This window comes from Acomys minous (genome assembly GCF_964271855.1).
Source record: "Acomys minous genome assembly, chromosome: 9".
In the NCBI taxonomy this organism is placed as follows: domain Eukaryota; kingdom Metazoa; phylum Chordata; class Mammalia; order Rodentia; family Muridae; genus Acomys; species Acomys minous.
Window position 1 is genome coordinate 7,792,057 of NC_140490.1, and position 27,885 is coordinate 7,819,941.

General features: G+C 46.2%; 1 protein-coding gene and 1 long non-coding RNA gene across 6 annotated transcripts; one reads left to right on the plus strand and one right to left on the minus strand.

The window, feature by feature from the left end:
* Positions 1–11,722: 11,722 nt before the first annotated feature.
* LOC311604417 lies at positions 11,723–15,716 on the minus strand. The gene is made up of 4 exons (XR_014781489.1): positions 15,384–15,716; positions 15,195–15,265; positions 12,403–12,466; positions 11,723–11,868 (listed from the first exon to the last, which is right to left on the minus strand). It is a non-coding gene; the product is annotated as an uncharacterized lncRNA (long non-coding RNA).
* Positions 15,717–15,725: 9 nt separating this feature from the next.
* On the plus strand, positions 15,726–27,868 carry LOC311604416 (uncharacterized protein). 5 transcript variants are annotated; one of them, XR_014781485.1, is made up of 7 exons: positions 15,726–16,015; positions 16,329–16,491; positions 17,717–17,848; positions 18,504–18,687; positions 21,033–21,148; positions 27,107–27,338; positions 27,788–27,868. XR_014781485.1 is itself a non-coding variant. In XM_084794321.1 (6 exons), exons 1-6 carry the CDS (start codon positions 15,742–15,744, stop codon positions 27,282–27,284), a joined length of 1,047 nt encoding a protein of 348 aa, XP_084650447.1. In that variant the 5' UTR covers positions 15,726–15,741; the 3' UTR covers positions 27,285–27,340. The 5 variants fall into 5 exon arrangements, 1 of the variants encoding a protein (XP_084650447.1); XM_084794321.1 differs by lacking the exon at positions 27,788–27,868 and having other exon boundaries at positions 27,107–27,340; XR_014781486.1 differs by lacking the exons at positions 15,726–16,015; positions 16,329–16,491; positions 17,717–17,848; ... (1 more) ...; positions 21,033–21,148; positions 27,788–27,868 and adding exons at positions 22,802–23,817; positions 24,143–26,028 and having other exon boundaries at positions 27,107–27,237.
* The last annotated feature ends 17 nt before the right edge of the window (positions 27,869–27,885 follow it).

The window sequence follows — 27,885 nt, forward strand, 5'->3', positions numbered from 1 at the left end:
CAGAGTCTCCACACAGTCCCTCCAAGGAAGGAACCACACCTGTGCCTTTTCCCACGTGGCTTTCACTGCCTGGAAGACTTACACAAACAAGGTCCTCCTGCCACGGAGAGACAGGCTGATGCCACTTGCTCTGCAGCTGTCATCCACTCTCCCTAAGTGAAAACTCGCCTCCCTCCCACCTCCCAGCACTGTGTCTGTGGACATCCCTTTGCCTGGTATGATACTGTGGTTAATTATGAACAGTTTGCTTCTTTCCGCTTCACCATAAATTCCTTTAAGCCAGAGACCGGATTTGTAGCCAGGATCTTATTTATAGCTCCAGCAGTTACTCACTGAGACAGTGTTAAAAGGAAAAAAAAAAAAAAGTTCTGTTAAAGCAGGGTATTTTTGGAAATCCAATAGCATTTAGACAGACAGTTCTAAAGAGGTGAAATTCGGCATTTTCTGTTTCTCCTCTGATAACTTTAGGTACACTCAAGGATATTTTTAGCTCTACAGCATGCCGTGGATGAAGACAGGGAGGGTTCTCTTTCCTGTTTCCTTACATTCTGCTCCATGTATAGAAACAGAGAGCTCAAATAAACGTGTTTCCTAAATACTCTGAGAGAAGGAAGGGCTTCACCAGGTCGCTGCAGGGGCGGAGTCGGATGAAACCGGGCATAGCTGTGTGCGGCAAGTTCCACAGCTCCAGACTCAAGCCAGCCCCCCACATTAAATGTTAAGCATTTTCCAACTAACGGTTGCCAAGCATCTCTGCTGCTATTAAAGCAAGTTCTGAAAGATGGTTAGTCTCAGGAACCAGCCTTGATCAGGAGCAAAAGACACGGGCCTACCCTGAACAGTACCAAGCTCTGTCTGTGTGCTTCCCTTTGGAGCCTGGTGTTTACACCTATTCATCTTGGCCAGCAGTGAAACAGACTGGCCGTTGAAGTGAGATCCTCAGCGACATGGACACCACCCATCCAGTTGCAGGGTGTGGATCAAATTAGCAAACATGTGGTGTGTGCTAAAGCCCTTCTCAGCCTCCGGATTGGTAGCATCTGGGGTTGGCGGTTGAGGCTCCTTCTCAGGCTCCATCCCAAAGCAGCTAACCCCGAAACTGGCTCCTTGGTCTAGGGAGCAGAGAGCTTCGTCATACACGAAGTAGAAGATGGTCCTGGCTTGGCTGAGGGGGGGACTCTCTCCCGACCCTACCAGCTCAGTGTCCCAAATAAAACAACCTTGCTTGCCAAAGGCAATGCAGGCCACCGCTCCTGCTCTGCAGGCTTCTCAGAAGCCCGTGGCCTCTTGCATATAATACTTGGGAAATCGAGAATATGAATGTAAGTCGTGTTAAAGTCACCGGCTTTGTCCAGAGATGTGCCAAGGGGAAACTCGGGACGAAAGGCAGAGACTCTGCTGACAGATCTTATAAACTACTCTTAAACCCTCGCGAGTCTTGGGCTGCATACATGCCTCTCTTTGTTACTTCGTCCTGACTGTCGGCTTCAATCTGAAACTGAAGTCAGCGATGTGAGCCAGGTCTCCAGAAGCCGCTCCAGTTCTTCGCACCGGTAACGTTTCTTAGCCGGCAGAAGACCTCTGGCGCCCTCTAGAGGGAGCAACTGGAAAGAGTCTCTTTTAGATATCAAGCCCAGGGTGCTTTTCTCCTGAGTGATGGGAATTTTTAATGGCTAAATATATAAAACTGGTGTACAAATCAATCACTCACTAATAAGAAATTTCATTTTAAAACAAGTCTTTGGTATACATGCAACATTTTATCATTTGTTAAAGATGAAAAAATTCCAAGGAGTGGAATAGCTGGATCTTGAGGAAGCCTTATTCCCAGTTTTCTGAGATAGCACCAGATAGATTTCCAAAGTGGCTGTATTAGAAGATGCTCCAGCATACAACAAGAACATTTGTTCAGCCATGTTCATAGCAGCCTTATTCATAATATCCAGAACATGGAAACAGCCTAAGTGTCCCTCAGTAGGAGAATGGATAAAGAAACTGTGGTACATTTACACTATGGAATACTACTCAGCAATTAAAAATAAGGAAATCCCAAAATTTGTGGACAAATGGATTGTACTAGAAATGATCATAATGAGTGAGTTAACCCAGAAGCAGAAAGACTCACATGGTATATACTCACTTATATCTGGACACTAGCCCAAGGGGCATGTCCCATGAAAGTCTTCACTTACCAGGAAAGTGAGACAGAGGGGAGGACATCCTATTGGGACTCTAGGAGAGAGAAGCATGGGAGAATGGGGAAATAGAAGGATCCAGATGGCCCTAGAAACCTACAAGAACAACATTATGATGGGCAGATTTGGGCCCAGGGGTCCTGCTCAAACTACGGCACCAGCCAAGGACAATACGTGCAGTAAACTTCGAACCCCTACCCAGATCTAGCCAATGGACAGGACATTCTCCACAGTTGAGTAGAGAGTGGGGACTGACTTTCATGCGAACTCTGGTGCCCCATATTTGACCCCTGGATGGGGAGACCTGGCAGCACTCAGAGGAAGGATAGCAGGCTACCAAGAAGAGACTTGATACCCTATGAGCATATACAGGGGGAGGAGGTCCTCCTCAGTCACAGTCATAGGGGAGGGGAGTAGGGGGAAAATGGGAGGGAGAGAGGCATGGGAGGATACAAAGGATGGGATAATAATTGAAATGTAATATGAATAAATTAGTAAAATATAAAAAATGAAAAATTGCAATTTTTCACATAAAGAAGTAGAGTTTTTTCAACTTTTTTGCAGTTGATCGATATTTCGATCTTATAATCTTCAATGTGGAGAACAGTGCCTCACTTAAATGTGTAGTACGTGACAAAAAATATGATTAGGGCAACTTTGGAAATTATGTTCTAAACCCACTTTTAAAAAGGAAGGAAAGAAGAAAGGAAATGTAGGTGCAAATAACACAGAAAACAGGACCCCAGGTCATGCATCAGTCTGAAAATAGTTTCACTTTTGGAAGCTCAGGAAAAGACTTAAGGAGCCTGGGAATCTGAAAACTGCTTTCCTCCCTCTCTTTCTCTCGAGACAGGTTGTCTATCCTGGACTCCCTTTGTAGACCAGGCCGGTATCAAACTCAGTCACCTGCCTACCTCTGCCTCCCTGAGTGCTGGGATTAAAGGCGTGCGCCATCATGCTCAGTTTGGAACTACATTTTGAAGACATACCTCTATACAACCTTCCTTCTCAGTGGTCACACAGTAATTTCCTCCAAATCGTCTCTTGAGAGATTGATCCACAATCATCACAGATGAGAAAGAGATGGAATAAGCCTAAAGAAGATCTGTGGGCTGCCCTCCTCCCCCTAGCGGTGGATCTCCGATACTACAGCCAGCCAGTAACAACATCCTTGTGGCTGCCCTGCTATTTTACAGCCACCGTGTCCTGCATTCGCTTGGGTTGGATCCTGCTGTGATTAGAATACCGGAGGGGAAAAAAAAACTTTTTCACTTGTCTTCGCCTGTATCCACTGCCCCCCCCACCCCCGAGGACTCCGCAAAGTGCTCCCTTCTAAGTTAGTTTTCTCTCACCACCAGATCTCTCTTTAGTCTTCTCCCTAACTGCTGTGGTCTTCTCCCTAACTGCTGTGAGGACAGCAACTCTGTCTGTACCCCGCTGGGCACAGAGCTGCAAAGGGGCAGTCTCACCTTCTTCCAGGGTCAGCCTTGAGTTGGAGCTCAGGCCATCGGGCGTTCGTCCTTCTCTGAGACATGTTTCCAGGGAAGCATCCTCCAGGTGTAGGTCAGCTGTTCCCTTCCTCAAGCCTTTCTCTTCCGCTGTATCCCTACCCACGAATGCTTCTCCAGTCACCGCGGACCAGCGCTTGTGCAGGCAGTAGCACGTACCCACTATGGCGTTTAGGAGACTTAGTGGTATGTAAAACTTCCCTCACTGGATTTCCAATCTCATTCCTCCTTCGTTTGCCTTATGGAGAAGCCACTGTGCGTTAAATTTAGTCTTTTGTGGAAGGGGAAACCAAGGTTTTGCTTTATTTTGTTTTATTCACTTGGTAGGCTGGAGATTGCATTCGGATTCCTGCACATGCCAGGCAAAACGCCCCACCACCGAACTCCACCCTTTTTCTCTTAAGGCAGAGTCTCACTAATTTGCCAAAGCTGGCCTTGAACTCACTCTGTAGTGTAAACCGGCCTTGAACAGTGTGGTCTTCCTGCCTCAGTCTGCTGAGTAGCTGAGATTTCAAAACCGCATTGCCAGACCTGACTTGGAGTTTTCTTCCTGAAAAGGACTTGCTGTGACTGCAGGAGGCTGGGGATGGGCCGGGCAGACTTAGATGAAGCCCTTTTGTGGTATCCATCCAAAAGGATCTAATCTGCACAAGGCACTTAAAGAGAAATATGCTAATTTTTTTTTTTTTTTGCTTCCTAGCTTTTATTTTAATGTCAGAGATACATTCAGATGACATAGAAAATGTGCTAAAATATTTATTTAATTTTATGTGGATAACTGTTTTGCCTGCATTTATGTATGTCTACTACATACCTGCATGGTGCTTGCAGAGGCCAGAAGATGGTGCCAGAACCCCAGAACTGGACTTGTGAGCCACCATGTGGGTGCTTGGAATTGAACTTGGGTCCTCTGGGAGAGCAGCAAGTGCCCTTAACTACAGATCCATCTTTTCAGCCTCCTGAGATAATTTTTATGTCAAAGTGGCGCGACAAAGTTTATGTAGGCAGCTCTCAGATTGCACAATTGGTCTCAAATGTGACTTTGAATCACACCTGTTTCTTATTAACAGACAATGGGCAGAGTGGCACTCCCATTCTAAAAGGAAGGAATGGAAAACTGGAGATGAAATACTAGATCAAAGCAAGACTGAAACCAAAGAGGGGATGAACATAAAACCTGGAAATCTGTGGATTGTTGGTTGCATCACCTTAAACGGGCAGTTGGATATCGACTCCCCTCAGTTCTATCCCCTGGAGCGCATGGAGTTTCCCTTTCGGGTTGGCTTTACTGCGTGCCTGTGCCTTTCCTCAGCGAAGCCCCATGTTCCTGGTATCTCCAACACCCCAGAGTCTGCACTTCAGCATAGTCTTCATGCACACCGCTTCTTAAACCTTCTAGAAGGAAATCTGGCTCTCCCTCACACTGCCTGATTTTCTAGAACCTTGACGAAAACACCCGTGATCCCATAACGATTGTGTTTTACATGCCTACAGTACCATGTGAGTGGCACTGCCATTCTTGGCTGTTAGCTCAGGATGTAGTCTGGCTGTATCTCACTGCAGCTTACAGACGTGCCTAAGTTTTTGGCTAAACATGGAAAAACGAATTCCTCAGTATCCCTACTTGAGAAGGATGCTCTGAAAGCTCCATTGGTTCTGGCATCTATCTATCTATCTATCTATCTATCTATCTATCTATCCATCCATCCATCCATCTATCTATCCCACATTGTTACCCCTGCACTCCAAACTTTCAGTGTTTTGGTGTCAAGTATCTCATCTGTACTAATCTTTTTAATAATTACACTTTGTCTCCAATCTTAGATTCACTCACACACCTTTCCTTGTCAAACTGCATCCTTTTCTACATCTTTCCAATCCTCTCTTTTACTTTGAGTTCTCACTATAAACCTCATCGAACATGCTGGGTGCTGATCAGTTTCATGCTGTCCTGGAATTTCTCCTGCCACGCTAAATCATTTTTTTTTTTTTTTCTATTTAGCTTCACTAAAAATTTCAAGTAACAGGAAGAATGCAGCCAGTTTTTTCTTTCTTTCTTTCTTTTCCTATTTTCCTTTTGTTGAAAATAAATGTTTTCTCCATACAATACATTTTTATTATGGCTCCCCCTTCCCCAACTCCTCCAAGATCCTCTCCTCCTCTCCTCCCATCTGAATCCACACCCTTTCTGTCTCTCCTAGAAAACAATTAGCCATCTAGAGAATAATGATAAAGCAGCCTACCTCCTTCTTAAGCTTGAAAGACATCTTGTAGTAAGGACAAACTAAGTTGATTTCTGTTTATGATTAAATTTGTTTCTGCTTCTCAATGATTGCGCTATGTACTACTTTTAACCTTAAATTAAATGGTTCTGTACTGCCTGTTCCAGGAATGGCAATCATGCCGTTGTTTCTAAAGGTTATCATGACCATCTGTTGTTATGACCACTTTGCAATGATGACCATCTTGCAAACATGTCTTTGTCTCAGGAGGTTGTTATGATTAGCTTGTTATGCTTATATTCGGCTTCTGAAACCCTGTTTATTTGCCCCCAAATGCCCCATTTGGAAAACCCCTACCCCTGAACCATAAAAACCCCTATTAACCCATGTCTAATGTTGATCTCTTGAACCTCACCTTTAGGGAGAGACAACCTGTGTGTATGAATTAAAAAATAAAAGATTGATTTAATTAACTGTTTGCTTTAATTAATTTGGTCATGATTTATGTTGGTGGTCTTCCTCTTTGCATCTGTGGGAATAACAAATAATAATAATATAAAATAAAAACAAACCAGACTAGGAAAAAAACATAAAGAAAAGTATAGTTCTACTTTTAAAATCTATTTTAATTTAGGTTTCTTAATGCTGCTACTCCTTTTCCAAGTCCACGACCCTAGGTAGGAGAGAAAGAAGGTTGAAGGGACAGGGCATGCAGACCTCTTTAGACTTAGTTCCGGCTGGTTAGGATCATTGGGTTCTTTGGGGGAAATACCAATCTCAGTCGTCAGGATACCCAGCAGTCCAGCAGAACCAGCAGCCTTCTTCTTTATCCTCCAAGTTCCCCCCACCCCAGCATCCTATGAGCATCCCTCCTCTGCCCTCTCTGAGTGTTTCCTCTAAACCTTCCTCGAAGCATCCTTTTCTCTTTCTGAGCTTTGGTGTTTATACGTTCTCTGAGACCATGCCCCCCTCTCTGAGCTGCAGGAGGCTATTGTCAGCTATGGACAAACTAAAAGCATCTCCATAGCCCATACTTGGGATTCAAAAAACCTTGTTTACATAATATAACAGAGTTTTAAAGGAAACCAAAGAGATGGCTCAGCGGTTAAGAGTACTAACTGCACTTCCAGAGGACCTGGGTTCAATTCTCAGCATCCACATGGAAGCTCACAACTGTCTGTAGCTCCAAGATCCGACACCCATAGACACAAGTGCAGGCAAAACATCATTGCACACAAAATAAAAGTAAATAAATTATTTAAAAAAAAGCTGGGTGGTGGTGGTGCACACCTTTAATCCCAGCACTCGGGAGGCAGAGGCAGGTGGATCGCTGTGAGTTTGAGGCCAGCCTGGTCTCCAGTGTGAGTCCAGGACAAGGACAGTCAAGGCTACACAGAGAGACACTGTCTCAAAAAAACTAAATAAATAAATAAATAAATGAATGAAAAATAAAAATAAAAGAAAAAAAGAAACCAAAACTTCCACTACAGAAAAGAACCAAAGAAGAAGCATGAGAAACATATGTAGATGCAGAGACATACATATTCATACACACAGGAATCCCATAAAAAACCAAAACCGGAAGCCATAATCTGTAAACAAAAATCCTGTAAAGTTTTTGTTTCTTCTTTTTCTTCTTCTTCTTCTTCTTCTTCTTCTTCTTCTTCTTCTTCTTCTTCTTCTTCTTCTTCTTCTTCTTCTTCTTTATGTCCTGATAAAACATGAGACAAAGAACTTACAAAGATACCCTTGAGTTTGTTTTCTGGTGGCCATCTACTCCCGGGCATGGGGCCTGCCTTTAAGAGTGGTTTGTATCCCCAGTGGGATGACTTGTGTCAGGTCCAAAAGAAACTCAGGGACAAATGGCTATCAGTGGTGCCTATTAATAGCAAACCAAAGCCCACAGTCACCTCCAGACTCCCTCAGCATCACCAGTACCCGTGGCTCTTCTCAACTCTTCTTGTCCTGCCCTCTGCTCTAGACTTCTCAAGCTCTTACACATCCCTCCTCCGGCTTCACATCCCTTGGAACTCTATTTTGGTCATTCGTTTTCTTGATCCCTTCTTTCCTGGTCTCCTTTGGTTGCACTTTCTTTGTTCTCTTCTCTTGCTCTCCCCACCTCTCTCTTCTCTCTTGGCCACGTCTAGTGTGTTGGTCATTTTTTGTCTGCTTCTTTCTCTGCCCTGGACATTTCCAGACACCTCTGGTTGTACTCTCCCTCATATCTACAATAAAAACCTTACCCCCAACCACACCTTAGAACAGTCAGGTCCTCGATTTATACACCTTGAGAAAACTAGTCATCCGTTGGAGATAGCGTCTAAAGTCCCTAGCCAGTCTTGTCTCAGGTTTTTGGCCATGCAGGCAGTGTCAAGGATGGGCCCCATCTCCTGGAGTGGTCCCTCAGTCAAATCAGATATTGCTTGGTTACTCTCACAAGCTTTGTGCCACTACTGCACTAGCACATCTTGCAGGTAGGTCATTATTGTAGATCTGAAGGTTTGTAGCTGGGTTGGTGTTTACCTTTTTCCTTTGGAAACATTCAGAGTACCTTCCAGTGCCATGAGCACTAGTCTGTGAAGGGTGAAGGCTCTACAGAGGCATCAGCTCAACTTCTCTGTGTCCAGTGAGCTGTGTAGGTGTTGTCTTCAGCAATAGGGCCTTGCCATCAGCTTATGGAGAGAAATCTATAGTCTGGGTTGTTTGATTGTTCCTGTGGGCAACTTTGGCCAACAGCTTGACTAGATGTAACCCATTATAGGCACTGGATGCTTCATTTGCTGACAAGAGATGTCTAGTTGGGGCATTGTCTCCCCTGTGATTTGGCAGTCCCATTTCATTTAGATTGCCTTCATATATCTATCTATTTAGGAAACTTTTACTGTATTAAATTCCCCCAGTGACATCTCAAATGGCCATTAGTGTTAGCTGTCCCTTCCCATATGTATTTCCTTCCTCACCTCTTCTTCCCTCCCTATCCCTATTTGATTCTCTTGTTCCTGTCACCTCCAATACCCATACATTAGTAGCTATTCTATTTCCCCTTCCTAGGGAGATAAGTAACCGCCCCTCCCCCTTACTCTATACCTAACCTCTGGTTATACAGATTGTAGCTTGCTTATTTTTCTTTCTTTCTTTCTTTTTTCCCCCAAAACAGGGTTTCTTTATGTAATAGCCTTTCTGGGTCTGGGTTACCTCACTCAAGTTGTGTTTTTTTTTTCAAGTTCCATCTGTTTACTTGTGAATTTCATGATTTCACGTTTTAACAGCTGAGTAATATTCCATTGTGTAAATGTACCATATTTTCTTTATCCATTCTTCTGTTGAGGGACAACTAGGTTGTTGAACATTTCCTCAAGTGTTTTTCAGTCATTTGAGTTTCCTTTATTGAAAATTTTCTGTTTAAATTTGTATCCTTTTTTCTTTTTCTTTTTTCTTTTTTTCTTTTTTCTTTTTGGTTTTTTGAGACAGGGTTTCTCTGTGTAGCCTTGGCCGTCCTGGACTCGCTTTGTAGACCAGGCTGGCCTTGAACTCACAGCAATCCACCTGCCTCTGCCTCCCGAGTGCTGGGACCAAAGGCATGCGCCACCACGCCAGGCTCTTTTTTTTTTTTTTTTTTTTGAGACAGGGTTTCTCTGTGTAGCCTTGGCTGTCCTAGACTCACTTTGTAGACCAGGCTGGCCTTGAACTCACAGTGATCTTCCTGCCTCTGCCTCCCAAGTGCTGGGATTAAAGGATTGGACCACCACACCTGCCTTTTGTACCCCATTTTTAATTGAGTTGTTTGCTTTCTTAATGTCAAGTGGTTTGAGATCCTTATATATTTTAGATATAGCCTTCTATCGGATGTGTAGTTGGTAAAAACCTTTCCTAAAGCCGCCAAACACAAATAGCCAAAACACTATGAATGTAACATTTATATACTTCCTGTTTGTGCCATGGTTCTTCTTGCTATAGGTAATCTATTGTATATATGTATAATAATATAAATGTATATGTAAAAAATAAAATTAAAATAAAAACCCTTCCTCATTCTGTAGGCTGATGCTTTGTTTGAATGATGGTGTCCTTTGCCATGCAGAAACTTTTCAGTTTCATGACATCCTTTTTATTAATTGTTGATCTTAGTGCCTGTGCTAACAGAGTTATGGTTTCCTGTGCCACAGGTCTTTTCCTGTGCCAATGAGTTCAAGGCTACTTCCCACTTTCTCTTTTATCAGATTCAGTGTATCTGGTTTTATGTTAAGGTCTTTGATCCACCTGGAGTTGAGTTTTGTGCAGGATAATAAGTATAGGTCTATTTGCATTTTCTACATACATTCATGGACAAGATTAGTATCCAAGAAATATAGAGAAATTTTACAATAGATGGAAAACAAGTAGCATTAAAAAGGTTATAAAACCTGAAACAATATGTCTTTGAAGAAGGTAAACAATGAGTGACAGGACCATGAAAAGATACTCAATAAACTAATAATCAGAGAAATGCAAATGAAGGTATGTGACCTCACATTTGTTAACATGGTTGCCGTAAGATCAACAACAATATCAACAACAAACTCAGAGACTAATATGTGTTAACAAAAACCAAACCAAACCAAAACAAATAACCTGGACAAAGTAGAACTGGTGTGCACGGCCACTGCAGTATTAAGGTTCTCAAACAGCTGCTGCTGATCCATCGTCCCCACTTCTACCCAGCATCCCACGAGGATGTTTGCGTTCTTGTTCATCTCAACACTATGCACCATAACCAAGAGGTGCAGACAACCTAGGTGTCCACCAGTGGGTGAGTGAGGACAGAAGACGTATTACATGCTGCGCACACAGAGGACTTCTGCTCACTGCAGAAGAAGGACGTCTTGACATGCTACATACTACGGCTGACCCTTGGAGGTCATTATACTAAGTAAAAGAAGCCAGTTATAGAAAAACACATCTAGGACAATTCCAGTTTTAGGAAATATCTACAGCAGAAGGCAGAGAAGAGTATTGGGAGACAAAAAAATTACTATATATGTAGAGTTAAAGTCACGCAAATTGGAAACATTCTAGAGATCTGTGGACACTTTTAACACCACACAACATTGTACTTACTGTTGACAACGCTGCATCATATGCTTACATTTTAAGAGGATAAATGTAACAATAATTCTTTAAATTTTTTTTTAAAAACAAAACCCTTTTTTTGGTACAACTTTTAAAAACAAAAAGCGAGCTATTTACCTTGCCTTGCTTAACATAGCCTGGCTGGCAGTGGTGCGCTGGTGCACACAGTGGGAACAGCTGAGCAAACATGATTATAATTTCTGAGGTTTGTAAGATAATCACGTATGAGAAGGAAACAGCTCTCACTCTGGGGTCTCGGTGGGTAGTATCTGCCTAGGAATTTGACCCTGGATTTTTATCATAAGACATCAGGAATCCCAAACTTCCTGTCCATTCTTTATATTTTTTTCACAGCAATGTCATGGGCAAGCATGCCCTTGTTAAGCTGAGACAGATATCAATGTTTATATATGCATAAGCGGGTTCAAACCCTCGCTAGGAATGGAGGGTGAGTGGTGCACTTCGTGTGAATTTGATGGTGCTCAGTCAGCTTGGAGGAGCAGCTTCGGGGAATGGTTGAAGAGAAGACGTGAGGCCCAAGGAAGGTCTCTGGGACTAGGGATGGATTGGAAATGAAAGCATCCTATGTCACATGGGTTCTCTCATATGTGGCCTCTGTAAATAAGAAGCATGTGGCCCCTGAGGAAGGGAGTCCACCCGTATTCTTGCCCCAGGCTCACCATTTGAGATTTGGCAGAGAACAGACTTGAAGGTTCTGAAGTCAAGAGGCAGCCTGTGAAGCCATGGAAAAGCTTGAGGAGGCTACAGGCTGGGTCACCTGAAGCGTGTGGATGAAGAGAGCAGATGCCAGCTGACCAGTGAGATACCGCTTTCCTGCAGAGACACAGGAGACTTGAGGTCCACAGAAGGGGATTCTCAAGCCTGACCTTCGTGGACCAGCTAGGCAAGGTCTCATCTGCCAGTTCCCTTCCTGAACACCCTCCATGTGCCGAGGGTGGGCTGAGATGAAGCACTGTGGAAGCCAGTGCTCTCCCTTGTCAGCTGGATCTCAGGGAAGAACACTGAGCATCTCTGCTGTTGGAGTTCAGTGTGACAGAGGCAGGCAGATACATGTGGGGGGTTCAGTGTGAGTTTGCCTGGGCTGCAGTAATTATATCTCTCAGGCTGGGGCTTTGGTCATGGAAAGATGATGTCTCACACTTAATTGTTAGAAAGGCCAAGCTGTCTGAAGTCCCAAGAACACAACAGCTCCAGGCCTCCTAGTTGCTGGAAGCTGCAGGCAGTCTTGCATACTTTGCCTCCTAGATCCTTCTGGCCTCATCTGCACAAGACATATTCTCTAATTTCCCACCCACCCCCTTCCTCTCTCCATCCCTCTCTCTATGTTCAGAAAGACACTTTTCATACCTTCTTATGCATGTGTGAAGCTCTTAAACTTCAGGAAGGCCTCAATTTGCTGGTCTCTACAAGACTGTATTTAGGAACAGAGTTGAGACAGTTGTTATCCACTCTGGCCTCTGCCACTACTGTGTCTGCCTTAACATTCTGGTGCTCAGAAACTCTGAAACCTGCTGCTCCCAGCATCTGGTCTCCACCAGCTCTGTCCTGGGTGCTTGGTCTAGGGTGCCCACCGATACGACTGGCCCAGATCCAGGGTCCCAGCTTGCAAGGAATCCACTGCTGAGAGCCAGTGTCTGGCATGCACGTCCCAGCCTGGAGACCTTGTGGTGCCCTCACAGCCCAGCAGCTCGGCATAGCAGATAGTGCAGCGCACCAAGGTCACCACTGCAGCCCCAGAGGCCAGGGTCCACCTGAGCAGACAGACATTTGCGAGCAGAGCAAGACTGTGGCTGGCATCGGTGAGCCGGCCTGGATGCCCACGCGCAGAGCCTGTGGTCAGGTGAGGAGCTGGAGCCCAATACTGTCGAGGAGAATGCTGGACTCAACTTCCTGCCACATCAGCACCCTACATGACTGCGCTGAGTGCACCCCACAGTGCAGCCAGCACCAGTGAAGTTCTGAGGAGGAGAAAGTTATTGAAGGCTTCCCTACAGGCAAGTTGTCTGCACCCTGGGGGCCCTGGAGAAGGATATGGCTCTGAAGCCACAGGAGCAGGAGGAGAAATGGGATCAACACCTGGTAAAGCAGCCCCAAGAGTCAGAAAACTGAGCTGAGTCAGAACAGGAAGGCTGTGGAGGTGGGCAGCCCAGGGCAAGATCCTGAGCCTACTTGTGATGAAGGGACTAGGACAGTCCCATTGCAGCCTTGAAATCAGGTATGCTCCCCAGAAGGGCCTCTCCCTGCCAGCACTTTGTGGTCCCAGAATGGCCTGGCCCAATACCAGCAGCTGCAACGTTATCAGCCAGTCCAGCCAGTTCCTGGGCCCCTCCCAGCCCTGGAGCAGTCCTGCCAGCCCCAGTGGCCACCCCTGAATCAGTGTGCATGGCCCCACCATTCACTTGTAGGTTTGAGACAGCCCTGCCGGTCCCAGCACCCACTTCTGGGTCCTGGTCAGCACCATTGGCCCCTAAATCTGCTTCCTTCCCAAGATCAGCTCAGCTAGACCCATCTCTTATACCTGGCCCAGACCTGCAGGTCAAGCTTGATGCTTCCAAGCTCCAGGCAGCATCTGTGGTCCATCCAGGCACCATGGCATCACTACCGTCCAATTTGGTCCCTGGTGGCCTTGTGTCACCTCTGTAGGTCTCTAAATGACTATTTGGACTATTGCCGACCTTTGTGGTCACTATGACCAGGCCTATAAGGGCTGCCTCCAGACAGTGCAGTCCATAGTCTCTGTTACCCCAGTGCCAGCCCCTTAGAACATTCTGTTGTCCCACCAGCTGTCTTTCAGGCCAGTGCTGATACCCCAGCAAGCACTCTTGATAGCCTGTCAGCAGATCCAGCCCCATAGATTCCTCCTGGACAAGCCTAGATGCCCCCAATGCCAGCAGGTGGCTCCAAGCAGCCTCAGCGATTAGTTGAAGGCCCAGCACAAACTAGTCCTCCTAAGCTTGCCCTGCTGAGCCCTTAAGAGTCACAACAAAAGAAGTGCCCTTATCTTAGCCCAGAGCAATTCCATCTACCAAAAACTGCCCCTCATGGGACCAAAGAAGGCCATGTAGTCGATTCAGGGTCCAACCCAGCTTAGCATTCCCTAACCATAACTTACTCTATTTGAATACCCACCACCTCTAGGGCAGCCAATCCTGGCCTCCCAGTATCTTCTGAAACCCCTTTGTTAGCCTAGGGGGCAGTCCCTGCTGAATCTGGTGCCAACTCTTCATGCCTGGCTTTCAATATTAGAGCATCCCTTCAGGCCTCTGAGGCCACGTTGGACTTGACACTCTGCCACAGGGGTGACATGCCAAGCCCCATCTGTGAGCCTGAGATTTGTAGATGACTTCTGGGTGAATTTGTTATGCTACAATTGGATTGCACGAGTGAGAACCTTCACTCTGTAGGCCTAAGATGCTTTCCCAGACTGCCCTGAGACTGCTTGGCATTTGGGGGCCTGAGGCCAAGGGCCAGGAACACCCCATCAGAAGGGGAGATGAATTCCTTGTCATCCCACTATCCCCTCCACAGCTCTCAGGCTTCTTGCTGTTACTGTGGCCCTCACATGGGCTGCTTTGTGATGGACAAGTGCTGGGACAGGTTACACAGCCACCTTAAGGATTTAGAGCCTGTTGGGATCCATCAGCATCTTTTGGTGCCTCTAACTGCCAACACTCTTTTGCATCTATCTCTGAGTCTCTCGTGCATGTATGCAGGCCCCACTGGTGTGTCCATGTATGCCTGTATGTGGTGGGCATGTGTGATGCAGTGCCAGCCTAGGCCTCACTCTCCTGTCCACCCCCTTCCCCACTCACTGTATTCCCTGTCCTGAGCAGAATGGCTTAGGGAACTCAGGGCCACGCTGTGGATTTGGTTGGCCTGGTTTCTGGTCCTAGGTTCTCTTGACTATGGGATGATGCTAGTGTCTACTTGAAGATTCTGTGGCTGCATGAGAGATGTGAAGGGGTGCTGACTCCCTGTTTCCCCACCTCTAAGGGCTTTTCCTCTACCCCAGAGGCACTGTGGGGCAGTTGGAAGCCATTACCCTGAGACTTTATTCCAATTATAACCTTGCCCAGCCTTGATTTTGTCACCTATTACTACAGAGCCATCTTTGGGCTTGTATCCGTCCCACAACTCACAACCTGTGAGGAGTTGTTTGATGTCTTGGGTCCCACTTGGGTTGACCTAGGCTCAGCTGATCCAACCAGACCTGCGAACAGATTACCACAGCTTCACCAAGAGCTTCATGGCTGGAGTGAGCCCCGTTGAGGCTCTGGGGGATATTTTCATCACTAATATGTGATTTCTCATGTTTTTGACCCCCTCACCTTAAACTGTAACAGTTTGAGGATCTTCCCTAAATGCTTGGTCTTGTCAAGGAATCATCACGTCATTTCCCCTTTATCCTGAACTGACTTCTCAGCATCTTTATTTCTCTCTTTGTTGAGTGTGAATCCTAAGAAGAGGAAGGGCCGTTCCTGAGCAGTACTTTAAAAGTGAGCCTTCAAATCCACACGGAAGAAATAAGGAATAAAATATTCTACTGAAACAGAGAGACTCTCTAGCTTTGGAGGGAGGGGTGCTGAAGGCTCTCCCTGTGTCACAGCCCAGGCTCCTTTAATGGACACCCTGGCCTCTGATGAATTTGAGGAAAGCTAGTTAGCAGGTTGGCCAGGGTGGTTCCGCATGACATCAGCAGCAGTCCCTTCCCTGAGAATCCATTGTATTCTGGAGAGCCCTGGCATCCTCTGTGATGTCACCACTGTTGTGGGGATACCAACTGCCTGTGGAGACGTCATTCAGTGTCTCTGGCGTTCACCCGCTAACATGCTGTCTCGGCTGAGCAGGTTTTTTGGGAAAGAGAATGGAGAGCTTGGAGGAACCAATGAGAGGCCGAAGGAATCTGGCCGTTGGTCTTGGTGCAGAACAAAAAGAAATAAATGGTCCTGGGGAAGTCGCAGTGAGTCCTGGGCAGGGAAGAGAGAGCTTCCTGGAGGAGGTGACGCTGAGCTGGGCCTTCCAGTGGGAGACTCAAAAGCTGGGAGCTTCTGGGAAGCAGGAGGCCTACCCTGTTCCTCTGGGTTCCTAAAGAGCTGGCTCCATCCTGCCGGCTCTGCGTTTTCCTGGGCTGTCAGAGAGGATGGCTTTGTTAATCTGGTGACCATGGGCCTCTACCATTCCCTCCCCCTCAGGCTTTTTCTTGGGACTCAGCATGGTCTCCCTGGCCCTGTGCCATCAACCAGGCAAGTTCACTCGTGTTTATCTCCCTACAGGGTCTACTGGGAAGGCATCATCCCAAGCCTCCACCATCACTGAGCAGGAGCAGCAAATGAAGAAGTTGGAGAAACTGACCAAACAGATACACAACATGACTTGTGAGAGAGACGAACTACGGGGAATCCTGGCCCATTTCACTGACAAAGATTTGAACAACAGGTAGTCATTGTGCCCAGTTCTCTCTTGAGTGTCTTGACCCCTCTGCGTCAACCCCAGCTTCCCTCACATCACAGGGGGCTGCACCACCAGGGTGTCCTCATGCTCAAGCAAGTTTCTGAGTGCATGTGAGAGGCAGAACTTGAGGCCTGGGTAGGAGTCAATGGAGACTCAGCTTGTCCTGCTTCCTCCAAAGGAAAAGCAGAGCCTGTAGCCTGGATTACAGTCCAGGGGTTTGGTAGTAGTGTTTAAGGGGCCTTGAAAGAAGTTGGCTTGTGGGAGATACTAGGTGTCATGAGTTTATGGTAAATTTTTGCACTTGAGCAGCAGGTGCCTAGAGTTTGGGGTGCACTTGTTGGGTTCTGTTTCCACGTGGTTCCTCTCCTCTCTGTGTGACTGAACGGCCTGGAGCTCATCACTGCTCATCTCTGGTCTTCTTTCTTCTTTTCTTCTTCTTCTTCTTCTTCTTCTTCTTCTTCTTCTTCTTCTTCTTCTTCTTCTTCTTCTTTTCTCTCTCTCTCTCTCTCTCTCTCTCTCTCTCTCTCTCTCTCTCTCTCTCTCTCTCTCTCTCTGTGTGTGTGTGTACATGCATGGGCACATGTGTACCTGGGAGCGAGTAGACACATGATGTCTACCATGTGGACACTTTCTGGATTCTCTCCAGATTCTCAGATGGTTGAGGGTGGGTGAGGGTTGAGAATTTTCCTGTCTCATAGATTGGAGGTGTTGTCAATGCTGAGGCCAAGGAGCCTCGCTTTTAGCAGCACAGCTCTTGGCCACTGTGCACACCTAGGCGGCACGTTGGTGTGCCTAGTGAGTTTATATATCTCATTCCTGGAAATATTGCTTATGTACTCTGGGCATCTGTATAGCAATAGGAACCCAGGCTGGAGAATCCCTACTCTGTAAAGAGAAGAATTGTCATCACAGATTTCTAGTAGGCCCAAGCCTATGGCACAGACTCTAGGGAACTTCCTAGAAAGCTAGTCTCTTCCTACAGGTGCAGTGGAGAAGCTATGCAGCCCAGCTCCCTGCCTCTTGGTCCCCTGCCTCTGCTGACTTGGGCCCGGAACTAATAAGTTTAGTAAACACCAGGAGGTCCCAGTATCTAGGAGTCAGGAAGTGGCATCTCCTTGGCTGCCTGGTCTAGGAGTCAGCCTAAATTGATGGGATCCTGGAGGCCTGTGTTCATGGGGTTCTTTGCTCTCGGGGACATGCCCTCCTACAGGCTGAATTTTGAACTGGCAATGCTGAAGATGGAACATCAGAATGCGATGCTGGCCCTGCAGAAATTACCGAAAGAGTTAAGCGAGACCTGGGACAAGTACAAGGAGCTGGCACAGGAGACCGAATCCTGCTGGTGAGTGACTGGCTTGTCTGGGGTCACAGCACTTGCAGGGACTGCTCTGCCCTTCTTTGTCTTTTAACCACAGTGAGGGCTCTGGTTCTAGCCTGTCTGCCTCTTAGCAAGCAGCCTGCCTCGTGGCTCTTGGACTTGTACCCCTTGGTCTCAGTTCTGCTCAGTATGAAGAGACTATGAGCCTCTCCCAGCACTGTCCTGTCAGCCATCGGATCCCTCAGAAAAAGAACTGTTCAAGGAGGGGGCAGTCAGGCAGCCCAGGGACCCGGCTGGGGATTTACAGAGCTGGTTTCCATGGGACCCATAGATAGATTGTATTCCTGATGGGCTTCCTGTCCTTCTCAGAGACAGTTTGTCTTCTGTCTGCTGACGTTTTCCCCATACCAGGGACTGATAAAAGCAGGTGGGATTACTTCCTGTTCTGGGAGGTCCGTGAATCTCTTCTGGTGTCAAGGTTTTCAGAAGTACTTTGACTCTTTCTGCAATTTGGCAATTGTCTGGAGTTAGCCTACCTCTAGGTAATGCTGGTAGTGCTACTGTGGTTCACAGTCTGGGGCTCTCTGGGGACCAGGGACCTTGCAGGGGTGATGGTTCTTGGAGATGGGGAGGCTGACACACACTGGCTGGGGCTCACCATATCTTGCCTGCGGCTCAGCTTCCTCCACAGTCGGCTCCTGATTGAGTGGACCAAGCTGAAGCATGCTGTTAAATCTTTGAGGACAGAGAACAGAAAACTTCAGAGGGAGCAGGTTCTGCTGCAAAAGTCCTGGGAGGAGACAAAGAGGCTCTGTGAGGAGGCCCATGAGAAGATCTGCGGCCCCTGGGCAAAGCAGCAGCAGGTAGGTTGAGTCAGCAGTGGCAGGAGGCCTGCCTGTCTGACCATAATCATAGATAACACCCATGTAACCATCCACCCACCCACCAGCCATTGACATATACCTCCCCCATGGGTTCATTTCGAGTCTTTCTGGGGAGTTAGCCTCCTCTGAGAAACTGGATGATTGACAAGAAACCTTCCTGCTCTGCTAAAAATTGCAGTCCACTGAGGCAGAGGGGTTGATCACCAACACATCAAACATCTCCATTCCATTATGATAACAGAGGTGCTATGTGTGGAGCCACTTAGGGAACAGCACAGAGCTTTCTTTGGTGACAGCAGGGGTCTGTAGTGCATTGTTTTGCAGGGGTCATGTGAGGCCCCATGTAGGAAGCAACTTGCAAGGATTAGAGGCCAGTGCAAATGCCAGATGAGTGTTTATCACTGTCATCATTTGGGGGAGGCGTGTGGCCTTTCTCCCTCTTGTGCCCTGCATCCCTAGGTGGTCTCTCGACACTGCCCAGTTCTTGGTTCACACTGACGGAAGCCTGAGTAGCAGCCTGTCAACGTGGTTTATGTGAGCATTGCTGGAGGGGTCACTCTGGGGCTGACTGGATGACCAGGGATGTGGGAAAGGCTTCTGACAGGCTAGCACTTGGTGTGCCACATTTGAGGCTTCAAGAGGAAAATTTCTCCAGCTACCTCAACACAGGCTAAAGAAGCAGCATTCTTGCTTAGGCATTTTAGTCCTCAAGGAATAGACAGCAGAGTTGTGGGTCTCTCCTGAAACAGCTGGTTTGCACAGTCTAAAAGTCAGCTCTTCATCCAGCATGATGTCCTCCTCATGGCTTTCTGCTCACTTGTGACTTCTGTGGTGTATTTGTGTGTGCGTATGTGTGTGTGTGTGTGGTGTTTGTGTGTCTGGTATGTGTGTATGTGTGGTGTGTCTGTGTGAATATGTGTGTGTGTGTGTGGTGTGTGTGTGTGGTCTTCGTGCATCTGGGGTGTGTATGTATCTGTGTATCTGTGGTGTGTCTGTGTGTATGTGTGTATAGTGTGTGTGTCTGTAGTATGTGTGTATCTGGTGTGCATGTGTGTGTGTGCAGCTAGGTACTTTGGTGAGTGTTTTGCAGGCCAGATAATGACATCTGGTGTTGTCCTGTTCTCCCTTATTCCCTTGAGCTTGGGTCTCACTGAACCTGAAGCTTCTGTTGGCTAAGCTGTTCGGCCAGCACTCTCTGGAGCTCCTGACTTCTCCCAGGTGGAGCTTTCTGTCCTGTTTAGTCTCATCTAATTGCTACAAGGTTCCATTGCTCAGAGAAAGGGGGGGGGGGCCTGGTGGCTTTGTCTTCATTTTTATACATTTTTATCATTTTGCAATTAATGCGTTTTATAATAAGATAAATCAAACAATAAATGCATTTAAAAATGAAAAAGTAGACTTCTTTCCTTTCACTGGACAGAGCAGCCCCTGGAAATCTGTTTTCACTCATTGGCCTCACAACACACTGTCCCTCAGGGCATGCTTGTGCTGGCAGTTTGCTGATACTTATATCATGCACATGGCTGTGCCTCAGGACAGATTCCTCCTCATAATTGTACAGAATGACGCATTTCAGAAAAGCACTGCAGGTGACTTCACTTGCCTCCTACTGTCTGACTTGGGTGCTGTTATCATATTATATAGACTGTAATCTGATGAAGAGTTCCTAGGTAATGACCACAGGTCACTGTCTTCCTCTGGTGCTATCGAGTTATTCATTGCAGAATCCAGTGTAGGTTAAGGAAGGAGGCAATGATGGGTCAGCTTTGAGCTAGCTGGCAACTTTGCCTGGAGCCCTCCTTGGGAACTTGGTCTTGTGTGGTCCAGCTTAGCTGTGCAGAGGTTTTAGGTTCCCTATAGGATCTTGACTCTTGGGATGGAAAAAACACCTGGAAAGGAAATAGGTAGAGTCCAGGGCAGCAAACCCTGGCTGAGTCTAAGAGCCTTGTATACAGCAGATAGATTCCACTACCTTCTCATGGCAGAAAATGTGTTGCAACACAGCGATTCTCTCTGTGACATATATGTATGTTTCTGTGTGTGGCGCGGAGGGGTGATTTGTGTGTACCTGTGTGCTTGTGCATGTGTGCTGGCCCTTGTTTACACAGTATATCCTTTTATAAAAATTCACAGTATATTCTTATCCCATCCAAGGAAAGTTAACTTTCTTCTTCATAGTAACCTGGGTGATCACTTTGTTACTGCAATACAGCATGGTGTGTGTGTGTGTGTGTGTGTGTGTGTGTGTGTGTGTGTGTGCGTGTCTGTGTGCGTGTGTCTGTACATGCATCACTCCAATGAGTACACAATCTTCTAATGAACAGGACCAGGACGGATTGGAGGAAAGACTGCAGGACCCAATGAAGCAAAAAGAACTGGTCACCCAGCAAAAGGACTTGGCAGAAAAGATGCAGCATCAACTTGATGTCTCTGAGATGAGGTAGGAGCCCAGGCTGTGAGAAAGGGCAGAGCCACATGGGATCCCTGCACCTGCATCTCTGTCCTTTTTTGGTTTTCTGGCCATCTGCATTGTTCTCAGCCACAGCAAGGGAAAGAAAGCCTCAGAGTACTGTGCTGGCTCAGTCACCAAGAACTTCTGTCCAGCCAATAATATTTTATCTTTAGTGTTTCTGGGAATTGTGTACCCTTTCTCCCTTCTGAGCTACCCGGTATGATTTGAGTACTTCATTCCTTAAGTCTCCCCACAAATAATCCTAGTCCCAAACTGAGCAGGAGAAACATCACTTGTGGAAGACAGTGAGTCCCCTGGCACTTTATTTTCTTCATGCACGTCACATTAGTGATGAGTTCCTCCCCTTGGGCAGATTTGCACACAGCACACTCCTGCTGAGGACAGGAGCTCTGCACTGTACATCTATTTCCTGTGAGATTGTTTCTCTGGTTATAAGCAGGTTTAAGGGTTGACAAGTTGAGCCCAGGCAGGTTTCTGAACTGTAGGGATCATCAAAGCTTTCATTGCAGTGCTGGGCAGTCTTCCTAATGTGCCTCCATATAGGTGATTAGGTTGGTCACATCTCTCCTGAATTGTGACTCAGACATTGAAAATACTGTTATTCAAACTAATGCAATTAGACTATTGGAATAATGTGTTGTTCATTTTTTATAGTCCAGCACAGAGTGTAGTTTTCAGTTCATCTTTCAGCTGTTTCTTTTTTTCGATTTATAATTTTATTTGTTTTTTAAATTTTATTTTATTAATTTATTCATATTACATCTCAATGGATATCCCCTCCCTTGTATCTTCCCATTCCTCCCTCCCTCCCATTTTCCCCTTACTCCCCTCCCCTATGACTGTGACTGAAGGGGACTTCCTCCCCCTGTATGTGCTCATAGGGTATCAAGTTTTTTTTGTTTTGGTTTGTTTTGGTTTGTTTTGTTTTGGTTTGGTTTTTCGAGACAGGGTCTCTCTGTGTAGCCTTGGCTGTTCTGGACTCGCTTTGTAGACCAGGCTGGCCTTGAACTCACAGCGATCCACCTGCCTCTGCCTCCTGGGATTAAAGGCGTGTGCCACCACACCCGGCTTTTGTTTTTATTTTTGAGTTCCTTATATAGAAATGTTTTCACTGTCAGAGGTATACTTAGCAAAGAATTCTCCTCCGTCCTGTGAGTTGTCTTCATTCTGATGACAGCTTTCTTTCCTATGAAGATTTTGTTTGAAGTTTTTCATTTGTCAACTGTGAACAAATGTGCACACACATGCATGCATGCACACAGGCACGTTAGAAGAGGCCCTGGGAAGCCCTCGAATGTCCTGCTCTATCAGCTCACTCTTTCAGCTATCTGGCCAGCCAGTGTCTTCCCAAGGCTGTGGTTACAGGCACTGTTGTGAAAATTCCTTCCCCGGGGAGGCAGAGTCAGCCCCTAGACCCTCCTCACAAGGTCCCAACATCAAGGTTATTGGGCTCCCTTACCAAGCATGGGAGAGAGGTAACTGGCAGGAGTGTGCCTGACCGCCAAAGCAGCCATGCTTAGAAAGTTTTCATTCAGCATGGATGATTGCTTCACACAAAGTGTCCCAGAAATCTGGGACATAAAAAGACAAAAAACTAATAATAATAGAAATGGAAGAAGAAGAAGAAGAAGAAGAAGAAGAAGAAGAAGAAGAAGAAGAAGAAGAAGAAGAAGGACTCCTCCAAGCTCCAAGGCCCAGAAAACATTTTCAATAATGTCATAGAAGAAAACTTCAAGCCAAAGGGGAAAATGCCCATAAACATACAAGCAGCATACAGAACTCCAAATAAGTTGGATCAGAAAAGAAAATGTTCCTACCACATGAGAAATCTAACGAGTCTCTTAGAGGAGCTGTGATCAGTCTTTTCCTATCAATCCCACAGATGTCACTTGTCCTGGGGTGTCTTGGGAGACTGAGCATTTTGTTACAGTAGCACAGTGCCAGTGAGGGGCTCTCATAATTCCCAAACCAATGCAAGTTTAAAGAGAGGAACGGATACTTTGAATGTAGGTGTGGGAGATCTATAACAGCCAGATGTTGCCACAGCATTTTTGGTTCTCTATGCAAAGGGCATTGGAGCATCCTCAGGGTTCACTTACTTACTGATAAATGTCACAGTCTATCCCCAGTGAAGCATAGATTTGGGGGCCTATCTTATCATTGTTAGCATTCCTGTTGTTATTACTATTGATGTGGAGACGGTCCTTGCTGGCATGTACATGTGAAATGTCCCCTATAGACACTTGGGTTTGAACATGTGGTCTCTGGCTGGTGATACTGTCTTAGAAAGTTGAGGTCTAGCTTTAGGAGGTGGGGGTATAGCTCCAGAAAGCATTTTTCTGGCCTGGCCTTAGATGTAGTGTAAGCAACCATATGCTAATATCTACCCTGTCTTTCCTGTTCCCACATGGTGTGAGCCAAAACCAGACCTTTCATAAGTTGCTTCTTGCTGGGCACTTGTTGCCCACAGAGTCACTAATACAGTCCTTCTGGACAGGAGTGTGGTCATCCCTCATTGGTCCATGCTTGCTCTGACCTCACAAGGAGCCTGTGCATATAATCTACTGCCTCCGGCTGGTTTTTGTCTTTCTAGCTTGGAGAGCTCTTCTGTGGTGATTCATGGGACTTGGACACTGGTAAACTTTAGGACTAGGCTATTGGTAACATTTTGGCCTTTTGTGCTGGTGAGGATTTGTGTTTGACAGAGTGAGCCTTTCCTCACTTTCCCAGGTGTGCTTTGGGCCTGTTGGTTCTGGCTTTTCAATTTACTTATTTAAATGCATGGTTTTGATTTTAGAATTTAAATTTTTACATCGTTTACATGTTGTTAATTGTCTTTCATCTTATGGTCTTAACATGTTTCTTTATGTTATTTGAGACATCTATCTGTTTTACTGCTGGAAATTTTAGCTATATTTCTCCTAGACCCACTTTTAATTCATTTTTATCTGGCATCACTAGTTGGTGTTTCTACTGATCATTTACTCCAACAAAGATGAAGAGGTGGCAAAGGATTAAAGACCTAAGGTCCAACCCCTTTGATGATTCTGCTTTAACAGAACATTATAGCATCCTAAGAACCGTTGGGTATGGAGCATTCGGTCAAGTCAAACTGGCGAGACACCTCCTGACCCAGACAGCAGTAGCGGTAAAAAAATCTCCCGAAAGGCAGGATGTACTCCCTCCCCAAGTCAGAAATTGAAATCCTGAAATCTGTAGACCACCCCTACGTTATTAAACTTCTACACCTAATCGAGACTGCAAATTATACTTTCATAATTATGGAGTATGCCTCGGGAGGAGAGCTGCTGGACATGATTCTTGAATTTGGACGCCTAGAAGAGGAGGAGTCCCGTAGACTATTCAAACAAATAGTGTGTGCCGTCGAATACTGTCACCAGAAAGGAATTGCCCACAGGGACCTAAAGCCCGAAAATATATTAGTAGATGACAAAGGAAACATAAAGCTTTGTGATTTTGGGCTGAGCACCAAGGTGACTATGGGGCAGAAGCTGAAGGATGGTTGTGGGACCCTCTCTTACTGTGCCCCAGAACTCTTTGACTGTAAAGCCTATGACGGTTTCTCCATTGATGTCTGGAGCTTAGGTGTGATACTCTATTACATGTGCACAGGGTGCCTGCCTTTCCAGGGCCATACCCAGGAAGTAACAAAGCGGAAAATTTTGGTAGGAGCATACTCCATGAAATTCAGGCTCTCACCAGAGTTTTGGGAGACGATTGCTAAGTTGTTAACTATAAACCCTAGACAAAGGCCAAGAGTAGGTGACACCATGAACTTCGCATGGTTAAAGGATGATGGTGAAGACTCTCCCTGCTCCTTTGAAGACAACTCTGACAGCCCCCCAGACCCCACTGTAATGGTCATCATGGATGTCATAGCGTACAAGCAACAAGAGATAGAGGAATCTTTACAGGAGAGAAAGTTTGATGAGATAATGGCTACCTACCTTATTCTTAAGCAACAGTCACCCTGGGGGGACAACTTTCTAGAAAATTCCCTACCCTGGCAGTCCGACCAAAGCTTGACCCTTAAAGATCCAACTCCGAAAGCACAAAAGACTATAAATAGGCCATCTAGTGTCCCTTCCCTAGCCACCTTCATTTTACCCACTCCTGAGAATGACAAAAAATTGTAATGGGAAAAAGAGTACACTGTCCACCCTCAGCTTCTTGGACAAGAAGGAAACCCCTGTTCTCAAAATCCACCCCCAGTGTGGCCATGACACTCATTTCATGGGCAGCAGCTCCAGAGACACAGAGAACAGTGCTAGCTCTGGTGTCATATGGACCAGAATGTCTTCAGAGGACACACCACTGGAAACCCATCACAGCCAGTCATCCTTGGACAAGTCCAAGGTTGGTTCTAACAATTCAGTGAACAAGGTATCATCACAGGATGTTTTGTCTCATCTTGTGGAAGAAGGCCAGCATAAGAAAATCAAGGCACCTGGTGAAAATATCCACCTATCTCTCCCCCAAATTTCACCTCAGGAGGAGCTCAGAGGACAGTCCTATGAAGTGACTATGGCTACATCAGAGAATATGACCTCACAGGATAGATCATTTGCATCCTCCAGCACTGAGGATCTACAAGAGAAAGAGGCCAGCCCATCCTCCCCGTGTGCACACCAGAGATTTCTCAGTGGTGGGTGCAAGATTACACCCAAAGCGCCCTTCAGAGAGCGGACCTGGAGGATCTTGAAGAATGGCTTTGTGAGAGGCCTGAGGAGGTTATGCTGCTGCTTATCAGTGAAAAAGAGAAATTTAGCTAACAACAAAGTCATGCCTATGAGCTGAAAGAGCTGTGGAGGTAGCCGTGGGGCCAGGTACGTGAGAAGCTACAATGCCCTTCTGCATGTAGGCTTAATTTTTCTTTTAATGATGTTGCTTTTCTCTCTCTTTCCTTTTTCCTTTATTTTTTTAAAAGTTTTTTCAAGACAGGTTTTCTCTGTGTAATCCTGGATTTGCTTTGTAGACTAGGCTGGCCTTGAACTCACAGAGATCTGCCTGCCTCATCATCCTCAAGTGCTGGGATTACAGGCATGCGCCACTGCATCTGACTTAATGTCATTTAAAGAAAAAATATTTCCTTACTTTGTGTGTGTGGAGACTAACTTTCAGGAGTCAGTTGTATCTTTATACTGTGTGGGTCCTGGGGAATGGATTAAGGTTACCAGGCTTGGCAGCGAGTGCCTTTACTCACTGAGCTGTTTCCTGGACTTAAACAGTTGCTTTCAGAGAAACAGATTATAAGAACGCACATCTTAGGGTGTGCTGATCATGTGTTATCACCCTGAAAAGCAAACTTCATAGTATCTTTGCTGAGAAACTTGGAAAAGAGGTAGACTGCAGAGGATGGTGGCTCGACCCTGGGCAAAGATACTGCAGAAGGGTTGGTGAAGGAAGCATTGGCTCCCTGGAGAGGAAGCAGCCTGAGGGCCCATGCCAGCCACGTGCCAGCACAGCTGGCATAAGTCCTGCATATTTATTTCTATAAAGTGTCTCCCCACCTCTCTTCTGTCTGTGCTGGTGGAGGCACTGTGCTCCCTGTAGGCTGATAGCAGAGAGTGGACATCAGCCTGCTGCTGATGCACACAGATGCAAGGGAAGAGAAATACAGGTAGGAATTCTGATTCACTGTGCTCCCCTGGGAGGCTGTGTCCATACCATAGGCTAAACTTAGGGGCAAAACAATCTTGTGTCCTCAGAAGTGTATGTGTGTGTTCTTGTGTGTATATTGAAGTGTGTGTATTGTTGTATGTGTTGATGTGTGTATGTTGATATGTGTGTGTGCGTGTGCGCATGTGTGTGTGACACCCTTCCAGATCACCTGAGACCCTGAGGACTGAGGATGGATTCTGGAGGCAGGTCTGAACTCATGATCCTCCTGACTCTCCCCTCTAGGAAGATTCCTGATGACTGGTGGTACCACAATATAGTCAGCCAAGAGATGCGCTGTATGGGACTCAGAAATCTTGGCAACACTGATCCACAGCATTCTGGTGATCATCAGGAAAACAAGCCTCAGATGTCCTTCATTCAAGAGGAGAATATGTCTCCGAATGTACCTGTGAACCATTAGAAAAATTGCGGCAATTGGAGAGGATGAAATGTGTGCATGCGTGTGTGTGTGTGTGTGTGTGTGTGTGTGTGTGTGTGTGTGAGAGACAGAGAGAGAGACAGACAGAGAGAGAGACAGAGAGAGAGAGAGACAGAGAGAGAGAGAGAGAGAGAGAGAGAGAGAGAGAGAGAGAGAGAGGATGAATATTGCAGACCAGAGCCAGAGAGAGAGAGAGAGAGAGAGAGAGAGAGAGAGAGAGCAGAGAGAGAGAGAGAGAGAGAGAGAGAGAGTCATTTAGAATGTAGACTGTATAGAACCAGGTGAGTCAGAGAGAGAGAGAGAGAGAGAGAGAGAGAGAGAGAGAGAGAGAGAGAGATGAATATTGCAGACCAGAGCCAGAGAGAGAGAGAGAGAGAGAGAGAGAGAGTCATTTAGAATGTAGACTGTACAGAACCAGGTGAGACAGAGAGAGAGAGAGAGAGAGAGAGAGAGAGTCATTTAGAATGTAGACTGTATAGAACCAGGTGAGTCAGAGAGAGAGAGAGAGAGAGAGAGAGAGAGAGAGAGAGAGAGAGAGAGATATGAATATTGCAGACCAGAGCCAGAGAGAGAGAGAGAGAGA

Bases quoted from the DNA above. Each gene is read 5' to 3' on its own strand.
- LOC311604416 (XM_084794321.1), top strand. From the start codon at position 15,742: ATGACATCAGCAGCAGTCCCTTCCCTGAGAATCCATTGTATTCTGGAG. The intron at 16,016-16,328 runs GTGAGTCCTGGG...ATCTCCCTACAG, and splicing joins ATGGTCCTGGGGAAGTCGCA to GGTCTACTGGGAAGGCATCA. The intron at 18,688-21,032 runs GTAGGTTGAGTC...TCTAATGAACAG, and splicing joins CCTGGGCAAAGCAGCAGCAG to GACCAGGACGGATTGGAGGA.